General features: G+C 36.2%; 1 protein-coding gene across 2 annotated transcripts in view; it reads left to right on the top strand.

Moving 5' to 3' along the window:
• Positions 1–20,542, top strand: part of LARS2 (leucyl-tRNA synthetase 2, mitochondrial) — an 88,977-nt gene that overhangs the window by 28,920 nt on the left and 39,515 nt on the right. For both annotated transcript variants that reach the window (XM_050318642.1, XM_050318634.1), the window contains exons 7-12: positions 18–161; positions 11,020–11,127; positions 12,639–12,798; positions 16,163–16,267; positions 19,013–19,128; positions 19,940–20,223. In XM_050318642.1, the coding sequence (XP_050174599.1) occupies positions 18–161; positions 11,020–11,127; positions 12,639–12,798; positions 16,163–16,267; positions 19,013–19,128; positions 19,940–20,223 (917 nt within the window). The remainder of the gene's footprint in view (positions 1–17; positions 162–11,019; positions 11,128–12,638; positions 12,799–16,162; positions 16,268–19,012; positions 19,129–19,939; positions 20,224–20,542) is intronic.

Below are 20,542 nucleotides of genomic sequence, written 5' to 3'. Positions count from 1 at the left end.
CCTGTAACTTTTTTTAGGCCTTGGTTAATTGGGATCCAGTGGATCAGACTGTTCTAGCTAATGAACAGGTGGATGACAATGGTTGCTCATGGCGTTCAGGAGCAAAGGTGGAACAGAAATACCTCAAACAGTGGTTTATCAAAACAACTGCTTATGCAAAGGTATGAGAATACAGTTTTTGGAAATAATGGTAGCACTTAAAGAGGTGACTTTTCATCCAGAAATATTAATCAAGCTGAATGTGATCTTTTACATATGCATGTTTGTGTAATACATAATTGTATAATAATATATGTGACCCATTGCTGTGTATGTGTGTATATAAAAATTACTATCCCTGAAATCTTTCTGTTCAACTCTTGAAGAATTCTAAGTAATTGGTGTGGGATTAAGTTTTAAAGAAATCAAAAAGTATAAATTAGAGGTGAATGAATTCTGAATTCACACGATGATGTTATTTACTGAGAACTTTTCTGCATATTTTGAGTGTAAAGCTGTGCAGTCTTTTGAACTAGAAAATTGTTTGCCTACTTGGCCTATTGGACCTGTGGGCTTGGAGTACAGCCTGTCACCCAGCATTCATTTCCAACTATGTCTGAACCATAGTTCTTTATGGTTACCTTCTCTTTACTGAAGATTCATCTGGACCTTCTATTTTACTTCACTTCATAGTGTACTCTAGTTGATTATCTGTAATTCAAAAAGTATAGTTTCAAGTTATTTAAATACCCTTTTTTGTTCTGAGCTCAAATTTTGATTGTGGTGGGACAGTATAACTTCCACACCTATGAATTCTTCGACAAAAGTTTTGACTTTATACTCTCTGAGATGAAAGTATCAACTTCTTCTTTTGTCTGGGTGAAACTTTTATTCCATCTGAGTATTTTGTGTATTAAGACTTCAAGTACAGATTGAGAAAGTTATTCCCAAGAAAATGTTAAAAATTCATCTTTGATCCTTTTCATGAGTCTTATATTCAAGAAAATAAATTTCCACTCATCCGAGGAGAAGAATGTCTCACTCTAGGTCCATTCATAAAAAAGAGAAAAACTTTAGATATCCTGTGTGGCGCTTTGATTCTTTGTACATAAAGAGGTACTTGAGATGCATGTTTTCTGATTGTGCTGTCTGTTCTGGCAGTAAAGAGGGAACATTTGCTATAGCTGAAGGAAAAATGGATTTTGTCTGCACAATCACAAAATGATCACAATGTTCTGAGCTTTTTTTTGGTGCCTTTGCCGCCAGATTTCATGGTTTATGACCTCTGTGATATTTCAGGGTCTGCACCGAGTCACTTTTTCCCTCAGTTTAAGGCTGGAGCTTCATTAGAGTTTCTACCTTTACTATCTTTTGTCTATTATCTTTATAAAGGTTGTAGGAAGTAATGACTTGTATTTCTGGACTGTATCCATGCTTACACCAAATCCCTTTTCTCTTCTTATGTCCCTTTAAGAGGGGTGAATCAGCCTTAAAGTTTTACTCATCATGACCAAAAGACAAGACTGAGGAGCTTTTCAGTAACCTTGAAAATACCCTTGGCTTACAGGATTATTGCCTCTTGCTCAGTATTCACCCTCTAGAAATGCTGTTACAGGAAAGGCATCGTCCCTTGGAATTATCATGTCTCCAACATGTCACTCTCCAATAAGTAGGAACTTTTGCGTCTACAACACTCCCTCATCTTCCCTGCCAAAGATGTCACCTCAGGAGACTACCATATCCTTTGCCTACATGAAGGGTAAATGTACAAGTGACCTTTTGCTCTTGAACATCTTAGTGGTATCATGAATGAGAGCTGCTTCTGCTTTTCGTTTGGGGGTGAACTTTTATATAAACCCCTACAAAATCTTAAAGCATTGCTACAGAAGACAGTTGAGTACTCTACAGTTCTCTGGAAAGGTTTCCCAAAATTTTGTTCTGTTCATGGCTGGTATTCTGTAGGGTCTATGCTGGCTGATACAACCAGATCCATGAATGATGCCATATTGCTTCGAGCTCAAGTGCTTTGGCAAGCATTGCCTTCATGTTCTCCCACTTCTTGTACAGTGACAGATGCTACCAAGTATCGGCAGGTGGTCTGGATTTTCCTTTTTACTCACCCTCCACTGACTCCCATTTTTTGTTGCTATGGTTCTGGCACACTTTCAGTCTCACTTTGCTTCTTCTGGCAAGGGCTTAAAACATTTGGTTGTAGAGGGAGAAATATTACTTTTTTCTAAATTCCCAAACCTTCAAATAAGAAGAGCAGATTACCAGGCTCTGCTATACTAAGTCCAATATCTGATACTAGAAGGTTTTCATTCTCGGAAGGTTAGGACAAATAAATTCCCTTTTTTTGTAGGTTTTTTAATTTTTTCAAGTTACAAGAGATTAGATAACATAGCATGTTGTGTCTTACTTTCTGAAGAAGACTCTTATGGCCATACAGCGCTGAGTGCCCATGAACTGCAAGCCACAACTAAAGACAATCCCTCAGAGGGAGGCTGTATCTGAGCTAATACTGGCTAAGTCTTTCAATCTCTTAGAAACTCTGTGCCCACAATGACATAATCAGGAAGCTTCACAACAGAATTTTGACAGAAGTCAAATAACAGATCTTAAATGCTACAACTTTGGCTCCTCTTTCCAAATGTCTTGACTAATTATCCTTGAAACTCAACTTTGCACACATTTCTTTATTCCTTATGATAGTTACCCCAGTACTTTTCAAGGAGTGGTAAGAGCCTTGAGTCCTTCCCTCCAAATATGTTTCTGTTGTTTACTTTCTCTTTGGATTCAGGCTATTGACAGTTGATCTGAATCCACGTTGTCCTACACTGTTGAATACCGTGGTTACAGCAATCACTTTTCCTAGTCTACTCCTTAAACCTTCTTCCCCACCTCTTTTCAAAAGCCCTTGCCAGGAGACCGGGCTTTGAGAGGGAGATGTTCATTTACCTTTATCGTTTACAGACCCTTTCATCTTGGAGTGGAGGGTTCAGATTTTACGGAGCTGCTCCTAGTAGATGTGAAGGATAGAGACATCTCTTTAACTTCGAAAAGTTAAAGAGCTTTAATCACTAATAAGATTTCAGGATGATAGCATTAGTGGTGATGATACCTTCACTTCAGCAAGGTGGGTTATTTCGTGTCTCCTGATTTTGAAGACACATATTTCCATAAAGAAATTTTCCTGGCTTACGTAATGGACCAGAACCACTACCAGTACAACTTCCTTTTCCTGAAATCCTTCGCAGCTCACAGACTTCAGATACTTGTGCTTCTAATGATAAATAAATACATATAGGTTCTTTATGGATCTTGCTTTCCTTGTTTGTCAGTTATTTGGGGCTCACCATGAATATGTGTATAATAACTCCACTGCAATTATTTTCAGGTTCATGAAGGCTTAGGATGCTACACTGGTACAGAGCATTTATATCCAAGCTTAGCTTATATGGTGAAGGTTACTTACGATAAGCCACATGCCAGACTCCTGTAAAAGGGACATCTGAGAAGACATTATAAAGATCTGTAGCAGGCCTAGAGATTTCAAATTCACAGTTGACTTTTTTTGCAATGAAACACTAATAAGTAGAAGTTTGCCCTTCCAGAACTTGTCTTGCCCTGAGCTCTTTATACCCTGAGTCAATTGCCCACTGAACAACTTTCATCCAGTTCTGCTTCTTTAGAAGGTGTCCAGAAGGTTAAGATGTTGTCAGATTAGTGTGGTCAAAATCATTCGGTATTTTCTCACGGGTTGGACAGGTTCATGGGCACAGAGCAGATTTAATCCTTCTTTGTGCAAGATGCTTCTCCTGCTTTTGGGAAAAAGTACAGAGCTAAGTGGATCAGGCTCTCAGTGAGCTGTATGTCTAGATTTCTGTTAATCACTGAATTTTAACTACTTTTTATTTTGAAATTAAAAAATGGGAAGGCACCAAGAGATTATCGGATAGTAATTTAATCCTTGCACCTTTTGGGGAAGATATGTATTTTTTTTTCCCACTTTGGCTAGTTTCAGACTTAGAGGGTTAGTATTTTATGAGTGTCCCACTCGTCTTTCTACAGCGAGGCTTTTGTCTGCTTTTGGTATATCATGGGGGAAGCCATTTGATTCTGATCACCTTTTGCTTGCACTTTCAATAGTGACTAATATTTTTTCTGAAAAGTTTACAGAAATTGGAGGCCAAATGTCCAAAAGTTTCACCTTCTTTGCCCTTTTTCTGGAACAAAGCTCTCTGCAGATCTCTTCCCTATTCCTTCCCAAAGTTATATCTGAGTTTTCTGTAAGTTGACATAGCAGGAAAATATGTTGGAAAATATCTTTAGTTTTGGTAACTCGCTCCTCTCCTGTGTAAGAGGAAAATATAACTCTTTCTTTCATAACCTTGTTTCATAGACAGAGTTCCATTCAAGAGATATTTAATGAATCTGCTATCCCTTAATTCATCATGCAAATTACCAGCTAGCAATAATGGCTGAATATGTACGGATATAACTTATTTTCTACTTGGAACATCCACAAATTATTTTGTTGTAACTATTCAGCCTATTTATACTGTGTATTGATAATCATTCTAGTCATCCGTGTTTCTCTCTTTTGCCCATTTATCATCTGATGTTTTCCTTGTGTCTCACAACCTTAATAAAAATAAAAACTAGTCAGAGTAATTGTCATCTGCAATGCTTCAAATAACAACAAGGAATTACATGATCAGTAATGGGCTGTGAAGTCATGTGTGTTACAGGAGTCAGTGTTTCATTCCTACACACACTATTTTTCAGATGTCTGATCTGTTGAGAGGAATCATCTCCTGTGGATTTGCTTTGATTTCCTTACTGTTACTGCACCAGATCATATTCCTTTCTTGCAGAAAAAAATGCAAACAAAGCAGTGTTGGCTCACATGGCAATTTACTATCAGCAATGAATATTTTTCAAAGCGCAAAAATATTGACCATGCTTTTAAATGCTTAGCAGAAAGTATTTTGGTTATGTAAAGTCATAAAGTAATCATGAGCCATTTTTTTAAACTGTAAAGTACGTATGAAATGGTCTAGCAGCTTTTATGGATTTTAAAAGAACATTTTAATTGTTATTTTTCTTTTGACAGATTTCTTTGAGAAAAATATAATGCCTATGCCTTAACTGATGGCATTATTATTCAAATTGTTGTCTGTGCATTTAAGATGTTTAAGCAAAACATTTAGTTGCTATGGTTACCCAGCTGAACCTGTAGGCAGTTTCATTGGAAAATCTATCTGTAAATGTTAGTATTTTCTACATGTACCTGTAAGTTGCTATTATGAGGTTTTTTATGCATGGTCAGCTGAGCCCTCAAATCAGAATAGGTAAGGTTAGTCTTATTATAGTCTCTGTTCTTCTGTTTTAACATATTTCACTTTACAAAAATCACCCAATTGACTGGAAAATAAACTTTTCTTGAAGAAAATTGAATAGAAACAACTTTAAAACTTCAACTTTTGCCTTAACTCGTGTCCCTTTATTGCCCAGCCTAGCATGTTTAATTTAAATACTGGGGAATGTAACAGGACCAACAAAATTATACTGTTGTAATTTACAGCTGCCATACAGATAAGTAGTACCCTTTCTTAGATAATTTTTTTTGTACAGACATTTAGAGACAAAGCTATCTCATATTCTGTGGAGTGCAGGAACATGGGTGTTGGGCATGGGGCTGACTGTGAGTGGAACAGAAGAAATGATCCGACAGTTCTTCTCTATCTTTTCTCTGCTTTGTGCTGTATCTGGTTTGAATAGATTTGGAATTATTTAATGTAATTGTGTTTTGCTTGATTTTTTTAATTTTCTATTTTATTTCTTAATACTAAGCAGAACAGTAATGAAATGTAATGAAATTGAACTGTTGCATTTTAGTCTTGTCAGTACTTAGGCTTTTTCATAGCATGAGGTAATGCCTCACTGCTGAGAACTGAAATGCTGGCTCGTTAGTTTTTCATTCTTTATGTGTGATTTTATTCATTTTCTACCCTTGGGATCTAGCTCATAGTTGTCTTCTTCCAACAGAACAGGCCTGATAAACCTCACTTTGAAACTCTTCCTCTTGAGTCATGCTGAGAGCTCTCTTCTGGACAGGGACTAAGAGCACTGCCTCCTCAGCTTGCTTAGCACTTCATTAATAAAAAATTGCACCTATTTTGTCAGCTTGGCGAGACAGAAAGTTGTTTGTGGATATCCAGACCAGGCTGGTCTTTTCACCTTTGTTTAAACACTGCATCTCATTTGATGATACAGCAATATCATCAAATCAATTTAAGTTCCTGTTGATATAAGATAAATCAAAACAGTGAATGCTCATTACTACTAAAAATGATAACAAATATTTTTAAAGAGCTTTTATATTTATGAAATCAATTACTCATCACAAAGATACTCTTCATCATATTGAAAAGGGAGTGTCTTCACTTTGGTAATTTAAGCAGAGAACAGCCCTGAAGAGCAAATCTGGAGAATAATGATGGCTTTACTTTTTGCCTTTGAGGAATTATTTATTTGCCTCACTTCTACATAATCAAATCAGAGGTGTTTGGTGCCCATAAATTTTAGGGTAAAGAAATGGAAAACTGCTGACAGTCCAGGCATTTATGAGAAAGAATTTGGAGTATAAACAGTATCTATGTTATTGCTCCTATTTAATGTATGTTTTCAGTATTCTTCACACATGGGAAATAAAAGTCAAGAGTGACCTACAATAGTACAGACAGAAAATACTGGAGGAAAAAAAAGTAATAAAACAAGAAGAGATTAAATACCAGCAGAAGCTGTACCGCATAATCACAGTTGGAACTGTGCAATAGAGTGCAAAATAAAACAGTGGGCAGCCCAACTTTAATTTTCTCTACTTTAGTTAATATATTGAGTTGTATTAAATGATTTCATGTAATCTTTATTTTAATGTTTGGATACTCTTTTGGGAGTTTGATCAAATAAAGTGAAGAATTTAATTTTAATCCAAACAGAGCTTGCATATTTATTTGACTTTTCCTCAGAAAAAAAGCTTTTTAATTTTATTGTAATACAGTAGAATGCAATTTTATTTTGCTAATGAATTGAATTCTTTTGAAATGCAACCTTTTGCTGACCTTTTTATTTTAGTCTTGTTTTCTTGCAAATATGTCAAACTTCATTAAAGTGTCTTCACTGAAAAAAGAGTATACATTTGACTTCATAGCTTATGTTTAGATTTTTCACTTTTTTTCATTTACAATTATAGAAGAGTTGAAATACTCTTGCTATGAAATCATAGCAAGTATTGATCTACTAAAAATTTTAGTTCACAAAGTCAGAGGTTGAATTTTTTAGATGCTCAGCAGAATCCTCCCTCTTTGAACTACAAGCAGGGGTTTTATGGACACTTTTTTGCCTGAAGATTGCTTAACTGAAGTTCTGTTTCTGGCATAATCTTCAGCAGACTAAACAGCTCGATATGTGAGATCTGTTTTCCACGTGCGAATGCGTTACTTCTAGTTTCAGACTTGGTCATCATTGTCTGTGATGAAATTTCAGCAAACTCATCTTGGCTTTGTGACTTTCTGATCATCTGAGCTGGTTGACTTTCATCTTCTAGCTGTGCCAGAACTTTCTGTGTGTTCTGAAAGAGTAAAGCGGTCCTGTGAAACATTAGTTTATCCTGAGTCTTCATCTTCTCCAGGTATTAGAGCCTTGAAGTCTTTCTCATCCCTGAACATAGCTTTGAATTCTTTAGCTTTTTCCTCAGGCTGTCTATCTTTAGATCTGAAAGACTGCCAAAATGTATTTATGCTATTCCCTGACTTGTGTTTAATTAAGATGGGAGTAATTTCTCCTGTAATTAGACATTTGCATTCGAAGTTTTCTTGTCTCTTCCTGAGTAATGAAAAATGAAAGCAGAAGGGCTATGCTACCTAATGTTTCCAAATTTCTTACTATTAAGTCATCATCAGAAGTTTGAAAATTGAGTTTATTTGATAATCTTATCAGTCTCTACTTACTGGATCGTAATGCTGCTGCTGTTCTTTGCCTCCTCCACAATCCAACATGGTTTTACTTCATTTTCCTGTGTGCTGAGAATCTTCTTGTCAATTGTCTTCTCTGTGTTAACAAACCTGGTTAATAAACTTGTGGCATGATAACTAGGATTTATATACATGTCATTAAGGATCAGAATTTTTGTTTAAGGAAACATGTTAAGGGGTTAGAATGTGCCTTAAAGATCATCTAGTCCCAACAGCCCTTGCTGTGGGCAGGGACACCTCCCACTAGACCAGGTGGCTCAGGGCCCCATCCAGCCTTGTCCTTGAACACTGCCAGGGCTGGCAAATTGCAGAATTCATGGGGCTAATTCAACGATTCAGATGTTTTACCAAACATGGCAGTGATTTTAAAAAAGAACATGGAAACAAAATTCATGAAGTTAGTATTTTACTTTCCAAACACTAGCTTATGATATTCAGGAATTTCTATGCTAGTGTTGGTCAAGAGTTTCGTATACCCAAACAGTCAACCTGCAATTTTTTAAAACTAATAACAGTTTTAACATATATTTATGGGTTTCTATTTTTGCAGGATGCAATTGGATTTGAAAATGAATTTTTTTTAAAGGATTTTCATTAAGCAATTTTTTAAAAGCTCCTAATTTGCATGGATGAATTTCGAATGTACAAGTGCATTCATGCGTGTAAGAGTTAATATTTCTCTGCTTTCCTACTAGTGAGTATCCTAGTTTAATTTACCATTCAGAAACACTTATTAACATGCTATCAGTATACATTCTCTATATTTTTTGCCTCTGTGACACTAGATAAAGTGTTTGTAGTTTACATGTTCATTTTCTGCTTCGTCTGCTATTTGTAACCATTACAAGAAACCAAGGTAATGCATTGAGTATGAAGAACTGTGAAACACAATTCCATATTAAAATTTTTTAAGGTTTTTCTTGTTTGTGGGTTGTGTTTTTTTGTATCACACTATACTACTGTTTATATGCAAATTAAAATGTGAAGGGTTTGTGATTGCAAACCCTGCTAGGCTGTGTCATCACGCAGAATAAGTTTAGTTGTCTTCACTGAGGTGAAGTCAAGTTGGCTCTTACTGTAATTAACTGCAGCAAGCAATTGCATTATCAAGAGAAGGACTGGACAAAGTTAAACTGTGGCCTATAGCTTATAATAAGGCCAATGAATTAGAGTAAAATCATTATCAAACTGGTATGGATGATCTCGATGTATTAATCCTGCAGTGAAAAAACATATAGAAAGTTTTGCTGGCAAGGAATTACAGACTGTACAGTTTCAGCAGAGCACATGCACATTTAGCTGCTTCTGCCAGCAAAATGTAATGTAAATTTGAATGAATATCCAAGCAGGAGGATTTATAAAAATGTACTGATGTGTCCAGCCAGTTCTGCATGCATTGGCACAATTTCATTCTTTCTAAAAGGCATAAAATTCTTGAAAAGAATATATCCAAGAATTGTGTATATATGTCTATATATATACCTCTAGCTACTCATTATTCTTTGGTAGATATATATATGTACATGGATGGTTCATGGCAGATAAAGCTCAGTAGTCTCTGTAACAATACTGCAATTAGTGAGAATATTGAGAGCTTGGAATTCTCTGTGATATAGTATGTTTGCAACTGTGAGCTAAAACTGGTTAAAGTTACACTATAAAAAAAACCTTCCGAAACAATAAAACCTTCCAAAACAATAAAACCTTCAAAAAAATAAAATTATTTAATTTATAAATCATCAATAAATCAGTTTGATTCTTAAAGATGTAGAAAGCAATAATAGTCCCAAGTGGTAGTGTGATGTTATGATTTATGAAGGACATGCCTTTTGTTGTATTCTGAATGATAGATATATTACAGAGCAGTAGCTAGAAAATAATTCTTACAGTATCTTTTATGCATTTCACTTTGAAATTACTTAAGAATGTCATTAAAACACAACTTGAAACACATTCTTGAAAAAGATTGAATTCTACATTCACTAATTATCTGACTACCTACTGTTTAGCTGGAGCCGCACATAGGAGCTACTGTCCATCCCTGCAGGTTGTTAGCAATTAATGGGATAATAAAGAGCTTGCACATTTGATGTTGGGCGTCACAGCTGAAGGAGAAATTATTCAACATGTTGCCTTATTCTTAGATTTTAACTGTAATAGTTCAGCATATTCACCATCTGTCCGAGTGACTCATGCCTCTGGCTGTACTTCTGCCAAAGTAAAGATTTTGGACAGTCATGGAGTATTCATAACAAAAATGTGAACTGTTATGAAATGAAAAATGAGATGAGCTTTGAGTTATCTGTCCCTTTGTCTTCTCCTTTTCTTGTTTATAGACTTCATTTATTAAAATCATAATGTTCAAATTGTTTGGACAAGTATTAGTTGATTTGGAAAGTCTGTTTTGCTTCCATGCCACCCATCAGAAAGCACATAAATATATGGATACATCTCTTGTTGAGTATAAATATATGTCGAAGTGTATGTTGGCTGTTGGACATTATGACTATTGAAGGAGACACCACTTAATTTCTTCTCTGCTGCATAATATAGAATCATTTAGGTTGGGAAAGACCTTTGAGATCCTCAAGTCCAACCAGTAACCCAGCACTGCCAAGTCCATCACTAATCCCTGTCCCTAAGCACCGTGTCTGTGGGCTTTTTAAATACTCGCAGAGATGATCACTCAAGCACTTCCCTGGGCAGCCTTTTCCAATGTTTGACAGCCCTTTCCATGAAGAAATTTTTCCTAAGATCCAATCTAAACGTCCCCTGGCGCAACTTGAGGCCATTTCCTCTGGTCCTGTCACTTGTTACCTGGGAGAAGAGGCCAATGCCCACCTCCTTCAGGTAGTTGTAGAGAGTGATAAGGTCACCCCTGAGCCTCCTCTTCTACCAGCACCTTAACCATTTTGCTGTTAGTTATAACTAAACCCATAATATTAATCTGTATGCTTATAAAAGCTGAATTCTTTCCTAATTCTTTCTTTTATTGCTTTAGGCTATGTTTGATGCTTTGTCTGATCTCCCTGAGTGGTATGGTATTAAAGAAATGCAAGCAAATTGGATAGGTGACTGCGTTGGTTGCTCGCTTGATTTCTTGCTAAAGGTAAGTCAGAAATTTCAGTTGCTGCTATCTTGGCTGGGCTAACTGTAACCCCTGAAATGCTTGGTGGTGGGAATGGATTTTCAGGTATCAAAAGCTTGAAACCTACTAAAGGTTATTACAATATTCATGCCCAGACCAGGACAGATTCCTGAAGAACACCACTTGTGGGTTGAAGGGATACTCCTTGCTATCCTCCTTAGGAAAGGGCTTGTGTGTTCAAATGTATGCAAGTTGGCTGTGTGTATTTATGCCAAAATATATGCCAACTAATAAGCTTTCCTGGAAGCCAGGACACTTAGGGAGCAGTGCCAAGAGAAATATCAACTGCGCGAGTCAGCTGAGATCTAGCTGGGCTTTTGCTCCTCTCTGCACGGTATCTTCTCTGTCAGACCCAGGCTGACCTCAGGCAACCTACTTTGCTTACATTTGTCAATTATTTAATTTCCTATATACAATAATTAAAATAAAGAAAAGCACACCATTTGGTAGTGATGGAGCTATAAAGAAGTCTAGATGGAAAGAAAGAAGATGAAGGAAAAATAAACCTGAAGAAAATTATAATTGTATTCAGAAGGACTTCAGATTTTCCCACTTTTCTGAAGAGAGGCAAAAGGTTTCGTTTATATGATAGTGACAGGAGAGATTTTTCAGAGACTGATCAAATTTCAACCCTTGTGCTTCAAAGCTTTATTGTGCTAATTTACTCTGCTCTAGCATTTTAAAAGTGACTTCTTATTTTAAAATACTGAATCTTTGGGAACGTCAAATTGAGATAGCTTAAACCTTCTAAATACCTCTGATTTGCACCCTGCTAGAAGGTGCCTTTTTGTATTTAGGTTGTTTTTATCAATTATTTCTGAAAATTTAATGCTTATTACAGAAAAATCTTCCTCTAAGACCCCCATACACTCAGCAGTTAGTTGACCTAAGATATAAACCTTGTTGATAGTTCCAAGTGGTGATTCCTAAGCAGTCTTTGAAGGTTATTACTCATTTTTCTGTCCAGTTGTTTTAATGTTGTGCCACCTTTTATTGGTTTATTTCCGTACATAAGTCGCAACATTGACTTCATCAGAGCGGTATGGTGGAAAGCCATATGGTAGCTGAAAAAATCTTAAATTCTCTTTAGATTTCAAAGTTAACATCTCATTTCAGTTTCTTGGAAACAGGGCATACATATTAAAAGCCAATAGAAGGATTCCAGGTTGCTTAGCCAGGGATTGAATCTAGCTCAGTAGCACAATGCAATATTACATATAAATTCAGTATTATATTTTTATAGATATATTTAGATAAACTGAGGCAAGACTGTAAAGTAACTTCCTCAAGGCCTTAAAAGTAAGTTTTGTCGAGGTTTGAGTCTGGAAAATTCCTATAGTGGGAATGTGTCTGGCTTCAGTATTTGGATCTGTGTATTTCTACAAGGTGATGTAGACTTGTTAGTTGTGTAAAAAGGAAGGGGAATCTAAAACCACTGCACTTTCAGTGGGAATTATTCTGCTCTTTTTCAGGTTAATGGTGAAGTAACAGGAGAGAAGCTAGCAGCTTACACCTATACGCCTGAAGCCATTTATGGAGCTTCCCATTTATATATCTTGCCAACTCACAGGCTGCTGCATGGTAACAGCAGTCTCAAGGAAGTCTTTCAGAAGGAGTTCATCGCAGGGAAAGGTGATATTTTTCTCATACTGCATTTTGTTGTAGAAGAGCAACAATTTTGGAGAATGATCTTTAGAGAATGTGTGTCAAGCTGAGCAGGAGCTGTTCCTGTTGAGAGGGAGCAGGTCTTTTGATTCTTGGTATATGTCACACAGTGTCACACCAGCCTGTCCTGGCTTCAGATGTGGTGAGAGCAGCTGTGCTAGAATTCTTCTTTTTATAATGGCTGTAAGGCTTTTACCAGAAATGAATAGTCCAAATTTGACTGTGTCAGCCCACTGGAAAATCTCATGTCTATATGGTAATTTGTCATTAGCACAAAGACAGCAGAACCAACTCTTGCACCAACAATGATTCCTTCCTGTCACAGGGAATATAAGGAGAGCAATAGATCACAAATACCTAGCAGAGGGATCATGGATAGACAGCAAAATAATTCTCTGCTGTGCAGATCCTTAGTTAATACAAGACTCAAATGGAGTGAGTTCAGAATATCCCTATTCATGACTTGTACAGGGGATACAAATAAGTGACAGTGGATACAAATAAGTGATAATTCTTTAATGTTGTTAACTGCGTTCTGAAGGCTCCTACCACCATTTCTGCCTGTATTTAGCATCCATGGCCTAGTATTTTTTTGTTGTTTGGAAAACCTGAAAATTGCAAGAGTAAATACAGTGTATACTGAATATTTTTTGTTTCTACATCAGACTGGTGGTCAATATTTTTTTCCCCCTCTACTGGTAAAGATGAGGTTTCATTGTCTGTATAACATCTGATGTCAACAGCAGTGAAGCAGGAATCTTGTGGGAAAATGTGTTGGTTGCACAGATCCTGGTTTTTTTTGAGTGCCTAATTTCTATAACCTTGAAAAAGTTTGCTTGCTAGTAGGAAAAAAAAAAAAAAACAGAGCCTGATTTTGTTGAGTATATAAAGCCCTTGTCTCAGAGGTGAGCAAAGCTTGGAGAATTTTGGAGAACAAATTTGCAGTTCTTGCAGTTGAGCCAAATGAAAGCACTAACTGCAGAAACTCACAGCCATGCATGTGCCTGTACCTTGGTTTTTGTGCTTTAAGCCAAACCACACGTGTGCAGTGTGCTTTTGATAAGGACAACAGTATACTTTTTGTATTGGTTTTTAAGTGGAAATACTTGTAAAAGCTTTTTTGTGTCTTGTTACCAGTAAACTTAAACCTTCTGGTTGAGCTAAGTAAAGAAACTCTCAGCTGGGATAATGACGGCCATAAAGTCCTCAAGGGGAACAATTCCAGAATCATAACTCTGGTGTTCTGTACTTCTGCTACTTGTAAATATACTTCTATGTATTCTTCAGTTGAAATTGGCCAGTATTTCTTACTATTTCTTGAGGCACAGACTCAAAGGCACAGACTGATATGTTCCAAAGAAGAGAACAAAAAGGAGAGGAATTCCTACATGAACTTTCAGCTTTGCATTTCAGCCATGGTACATAAGAAAGGCCAATGGTGCCATTTAAATAAAAAGAAATTTTGGATGGCCTTGTATAGAGTGTATTTTCACATTAACCAAGATTTTTTAAGAAAATTCACCAGTAACATTACAATTTTTAATTTAGTTAAGTGTATTTGTTTTCAATGGCAATAGTCTTGTAACTCCCTTTCTTCACTGTGTTCTCATTTAAATAATTAGGAGTTTATGTTTTTATATTTTAGAGCAGATTTTAAAAAGCTGTTTTCTCGCTAGGTAACTGAAAATTAATACTAATACCTTTACTGTTGGAGTATAGGTTAATATTTTAGGCTATTATTATTCAAATAGATGGGAGCAACCAGTTTTCAAACATTCAGTTTTTTGCCCAGAAAAATTTGTGTTAATTTAGAATCTGGTAAGTCTTCTAGTTTGACACCTCTAGGTATGAGGTGTCTGAGATAAAGATTTGACCCTTAAGTGGTTCATTATCTCAGTAAAATACTATGTATGGATTCTTTTACATTTGTAACTGTAATATCATCTCGTTTCAGTTATCATGATAATAATGTGAGCAAATGAGCACAGGAAAGAGCACCTTCATAAACTGGAGTTATTATTCTGGGTTCCAGCAATAGATCAAAATTATTGCTGGGTAGAAGAGAGAAGTTATTTTTAAAAGCAGACTGTCCTACCCACTCAGCTTCCTGTTCATGACGCTTTTTGGTTAGTTGCTTTTAGAGAATGGAATTACTCCTTTTGTACTTTTTTTAAACAGAGGAGGAGAGCTGTGTGCAGTGGCTTGAATGTGGAAATTTTCTTTATAATAGGAATATCTCAGACATCTGAAACCTGAAAAATTATTAATTAGAAAGAAATAAATATATCATTTGCGTTAAGAAGAGTGATGAGATACAGCAGCCCTGTTCTCAAAATTGCTGTTACTTTACTTCAAGCAACTTTCATGCATTGCAATACAAACCTAAGACTTTCCTAGGCTTAGCTATGAAAATAGGTGAAAGGAAGCTCTTAGCAGCCCATATTTTAATTACTGTAATTATCATCTGTTGGTTAGAGCATGGTGCTAAGAACACCAAGGTCCATGTGTTCAATCCCCATATGGGCAATTCACTAAAGAGTTGGACTTGATGATCCTTGTGGGTGCCTTCCAACTCAGAATACTCTGTGAAATCTATTAAATCAACTTAAAGGCACTACAAAAGTTAGAAATAGGTCCAAAGTGAGATCTGGGGTTTGAATCCTTAAAACTTAGAGTGTTTAGATTTTATTTGCTTCTTGCTGAGCCACCCAAGTTGTACATTGTACATCAATTTGAGCTTATTACAGTTCTCACCCTTGATTCTCTCCTTTCTCCCCTTCCTTGCGGACATTGGGTTCCTCATCTCTAATAATAATATGAATATTCTGTTTGCAAATCAATACATTACTTAGGTGGCTTTTTAACAGTGGTCAGTATTTCACATGCTTTGTAGTCCTTCTGTAAGAAATTAATCATAAGGATATATGTTCCACTGCAGTTTTATCTGATTTTTTGGGTGGAATTTTGTAATATTATATGCTAGTATAGAAATTAGGGCTTACTAAAGCCAATTAATACAACTTTGCAGAAGGCCTGCATTTTGGTCAGAGACCAAATTTTTTTTATTGTAATCCAGATCTTACTCTGTTTTTATTCAGATGCTTTTTATGTTTTCTAATCATGAAAATTTGTCAATCTGACTAACTGCACATTTTAATATATCTGAGCTTTTTAGAAATATGATTAAGTTTTTCATTTGATTTCTTTTTTAAAGAAAATTGTAATTTAAAATTCATGTATGTTTAAGATAACCTGCATTCTAATGGTAAGTGATGTTCTTAGTATATCTTCTGTCATAGTTTTCTTACCATTTCATTACATTTGTTTTCAGACTCACTCACTTCAGTGACAGCTGTGAATTTGCTTACCAATCAGGAGATTCCTATAGTCATCTCAGCAAAAACCAATTTTGATAATTTTCTTGACACTAAAATAGGTATGTGACATTTAATGTGTAAGTGGAATAGTATAGTTTTCAGTTGCCGTGTTGAGGCACAAGGTACTGCTGCAATAAATCTTTGAACACAGATGCTCTCTCCTGGACTTTGTAATTCTGTTCTTCATCAGTGAAGAAGGAAGGGGAAAGTAGCTGTGTGGAATCTGTCTGGGGGAAGAGACTTACAGGATGATAAATTTAAATGGAAATATTATAAAATTAGTGCATTTAATGAGCTAAATTTGAGGATCTGCATATCTTAAGAAGATTGATTATCCACAATGCTTGTGTGTTTGGCTGTCTCTCACCATCCTTAATCAAAACAGAACTGTACCATTTTTTGACAAACAACCCTAACTTCTCACTTTTTTGTGTCTTATGTTTACATAAATTATGCGCATTCTTGTAGAGAAATGTTTCAGACAGTAAATGTACAAAGCTTCCAAGTTTGACTTTTACCTGATAATATTTGTGTTGAGGCCAGTAAAATAGTTCAGGATAGGTAATAATTATTTTCAGGTAGTCTTGGACAGTTATCTTGGATCCTTTATCTCTAAAGGAGGTGTTCCCATAATTTAAGGTACCTAATTTGGAGTTGAGGATCCAGAAATGGCGGGGAAGGGGCATTGCTAAAGGATGCTGAATCGCCTGCAGTGGGCTTCTGTTCTCAAAATTGTCCTGTGAAGCTGCCTGTCTGGCTCCTTTCCTGCACAGGGAGCCCAGTCCCCCAACTTGGGCAGCTTAGTACATATGCTTATATAATGATTGTCCTTATAAGTAAAATTAGAAATATTACTAAGTTTTAAAACCAGTGTCTGTTTTAATCTACACCCACTGAGCTTTTTGTTTACTCTTGTGCCTTGCCATGGTCTCATCTCAGCTGCATTGAGGAGCCAATGTTCTCTGCCAGTCCAAATAAGAAATAGTTATCTCTTCATCCCTTTTCCCAGTACCTTCCTTATCCCTCAGCTCCCTTTTGTTGCCTTCCTGTTGCTGATACTTCTTTCCTGTCCTGGTGCTGCTGCTTTCACCACTCCCTAAATTGGCTATTCTTGGACAACTGGGCTGAATAAAACCAGCTGACTCTGCAAAAATGTCTTGGACAACCTTCAGAGGGCTAATGGAAATTATCTACTTGCATACCTTCCTTATAACATGCCTGCATCTTACACTTTAGATATGAATTTGGTTTTGAGAAACAGAATCTTTCCTCATGTGATAGAAGCCAAATAACTGAGATACCTAATCTTATTTTTCCTTAAAAGCTTCCAGCTTGCTCACTGGCACATACCTTGGTCTTATGTCTGTTGGAGACAACCCAGCTCTTCCTGGGAAGCTCTGGATGCCAGCTGTTGAGCTTTGCCAATGTACATTAATAGCATCATCTTTTCAAAAGAAGGCAAAGCAAAAAGTGGGACCTGCTTTTTTCTGTTTGTAGAGCATATTGTGAAGCCACCTGTTGCAGGCTACAGGACTCATTGTCAAATTAAGATACATACATTATTTTGTAACAGAGCCTTGAAATGGTAGGAGTGTGCATCTGCTGGAAAGATAAAATAGCGATTCCATATTTTGCTAGTTAAGGAGTTATTTATTACAGAGGAGTTTTGCTTGATTTTCTTTAGTTATCTGCTTCCAAACTTCCACGTGTTGACAGAGTGAATGTATAGCAGGCATTTCATTTTCCCTGAACAAAGAGGATTGTTAAACCGGTTTTAAGTGAAGCAGTTTGTATGTTAGTAATTCTGATGTGCTCAGCCAATATTATGAGAGTTTTTGTCTGTAGTTTTCACCAACTTAGTATTGATATTGGCTTGTCGGAATAAGGTTCTTTGCTTTTTAAGGATGACAGCAATTGTGCAAGATTGTTCAAACGAATAATAAAATTATCAGTGAAAGGGAAAAATATGTAGGAAGATGTAGCTCTGTGGAAATAATAAATCTGTTAGTATCTCAATGTTATTTCAGAATACATGTGATAATAAAGGTGAGTTTAATAAATGTGAAAGGTGATCCTCCAGACTAGAACTAAAATGGATGACTGTCACAAATAATAAGATGCAGCAGGAAAGATAGCAGCAAGGGCCTTAAATACTGTGACTTCTGCAATTTACTTGAATAGCTGTAAGAAGTGTTCTCAATGGTTATATTCTGAATAGAAAATTGATGTTATTTGAATAGTTTTTCTTAGTTTATAAACAAATCATGGCTTTGATAATAAGTTAAAGGGATAGTAATGTTAGAGACAGTTATGTTGTGGTACATTTTAATAAGCTATGAAATTAGAAAGAGATTGAATTTACTATTGAAACAGAAGGGCTATTTCAGCTGTTAGTTTACTCTTTGATTGTCATATTAGCTTTTAGAATTAAAATTTGTATTTTTGAAATATATTTAGATAACATAGCTGTATTGAAAATTCTGTGATTCTGTCCAAATTTTGTAGCTTCATTTTTAGTTTTTTCAGAACCATCAAATTTTCAGGCTTTTCAGCAGTAGTACATTGATGAACATTTGAATTACAGAGGAACTGAGAAATGCATTTGTAATTATTGCTGTTTGAATTTTACTGCTCAAAGAATATGAAAACATTTTTATTCTTAGATATTTTTCTTTAACTCCTACAGGCAAGCGTAAGTCATTATAAAGAGAGTGTCATAGAAATGAAATGTTTTTTCCTGAAACTGATGATTGATATCCATGTTAGTCAATTCCTGAACTGATTTATTTTTTCATCCCTCCTAGGAATTCCTAGTACTAGTGCAGAAGATGCTGCAGTAGCTAAGAATCTGGGCATTTCTTTCACTGAAGTCATTGAGACATTGCCAAATGGTTTGGAGAAGGTCATTAATTCTGCAGAGGTGGGTATACAAGTATGGAGTCCTTTCCAACTTAACAATACAAACTAAATCTGTTTTCTCAGGAGTGCCAAATACTTTGTATGATTAAAGGGGTTTTTTTGGGGTTTTTTTTAGAATCAAGCCAAGCTTATACTACCAAATTTCTCTCAATAGATTTTCAAGTTAAATGATACATTAGTCCTTTTTCCGCATATTCACTGAAATGAAATGTTTCAGCCTTTATGGTAACGTATATACCTCAAGTGGCATAGAAATCTTATCTTTAGGTAGAGCTCTTGAAAAAATGTATTTGATAGCAGACACAAAGCTTATATTTTCTTACATGCCAGGTAGGATCTAAGTGGTTAAGGTATTTGTGAAAGCAAGAGCAGAAAAACCTAAAATGAGCACAGGAGAAAGCAAGCTGTTTTAACATTTGCATTTCCTCAGTTTCTACCTTATGTTGGGAATAGAACTCTGGGAGTTTCGGTATACAGCAACTGATAAAGATATGAGCAGTAAATGCAAGTATCTGCCAATAAAGGCTGAAGGCATCTACAAGATGCTTTCTCAGCCTTATTCTATTCAGCCCATCAAGAATATTATCCTTTAAGCACGAGGGCTCAAATGCGTAGCTGGTATATGAGTAATCTCTTGTACAGGAGGATGTTAAGCTGTGGGAAGGGGAAAATTATTATAATGCTCATGAACTTTGACTCTCAGAAATTGCATTTATGACTTTTTTTGTCTGATCTTGCATTTTCACTGACAGCAAGGATAAATTTTTGTTTCTTCTGCTTCTCTTTTTTTTTTTTTTCCTTTTCTCAATCAGATCACTGGCATGACTCGGCAGGAGGCTTTAAAAGCTATTACTCAGCAGGCCAAAAATAAAAGAATAGGTGGAGACCTAACAAGTGACAAATTAAGAGACTGGTTAATATCTCGACAGAGGTACTGGGGAACTCCTATTCCAGTCATTCACTGCCAGGCGTGTGGCACTGTTCCTGTACCTTATGAAGACTTACCGGTGGTGTTGCCCAATGTAACCACCTTCACAGGAAAGGGAGCTTCTCCTTTAGAAAGTGCTCTTGACTGGGTGAACTGTTCCTGTCCAAGGTAAGCCAGTGCTGCATTTGCTGCAGTCGGGGAGAGATCGCTTTGCACCTGACCCTTTCTTGGGCTGTTCCCCTAAATGTTGGCGACTGACTGCTCTAAGACAGGTTACTACTCCAGAATGATGTTTAGTCTGACTCAGCACAGGGATTTTTTTCCTGTGTACTCTGTAAAACTCCTTTTTTGCAACACAAACACCTACGGCTATTTTTTCATAAACAAGCTGAAGCAAAACTCATTGGTTTTAAGTTGGAGGAAAGGAAAAAGGAAAAACTGAATGATTTTCTCCCTGCTTCCCATTTCTTAACAGTATTTCTCACTT

Source organism: Myiozetetes cayanensis, unplaced genomic scaffold (genome assembly GCF_022539395.1).
Source record: "Myiozetetes cayanensis isolate MyiCay16 unplaced genomic scaffold, myiCay2020 scf1, whole genome shotgun sequence".
Taxonomy (NCBI): domain Eukaryota; kingdom Metazoa; phylum Chordata; class Aves; order Passeriformes; family Tyrannidae; genus Myiozetetes; species Myiozetetes cayanensis.
Note: the sequence above shows the minus strand (reverse complement) of the source record. Positions and strands in the feature narration are given on the sequence as shown.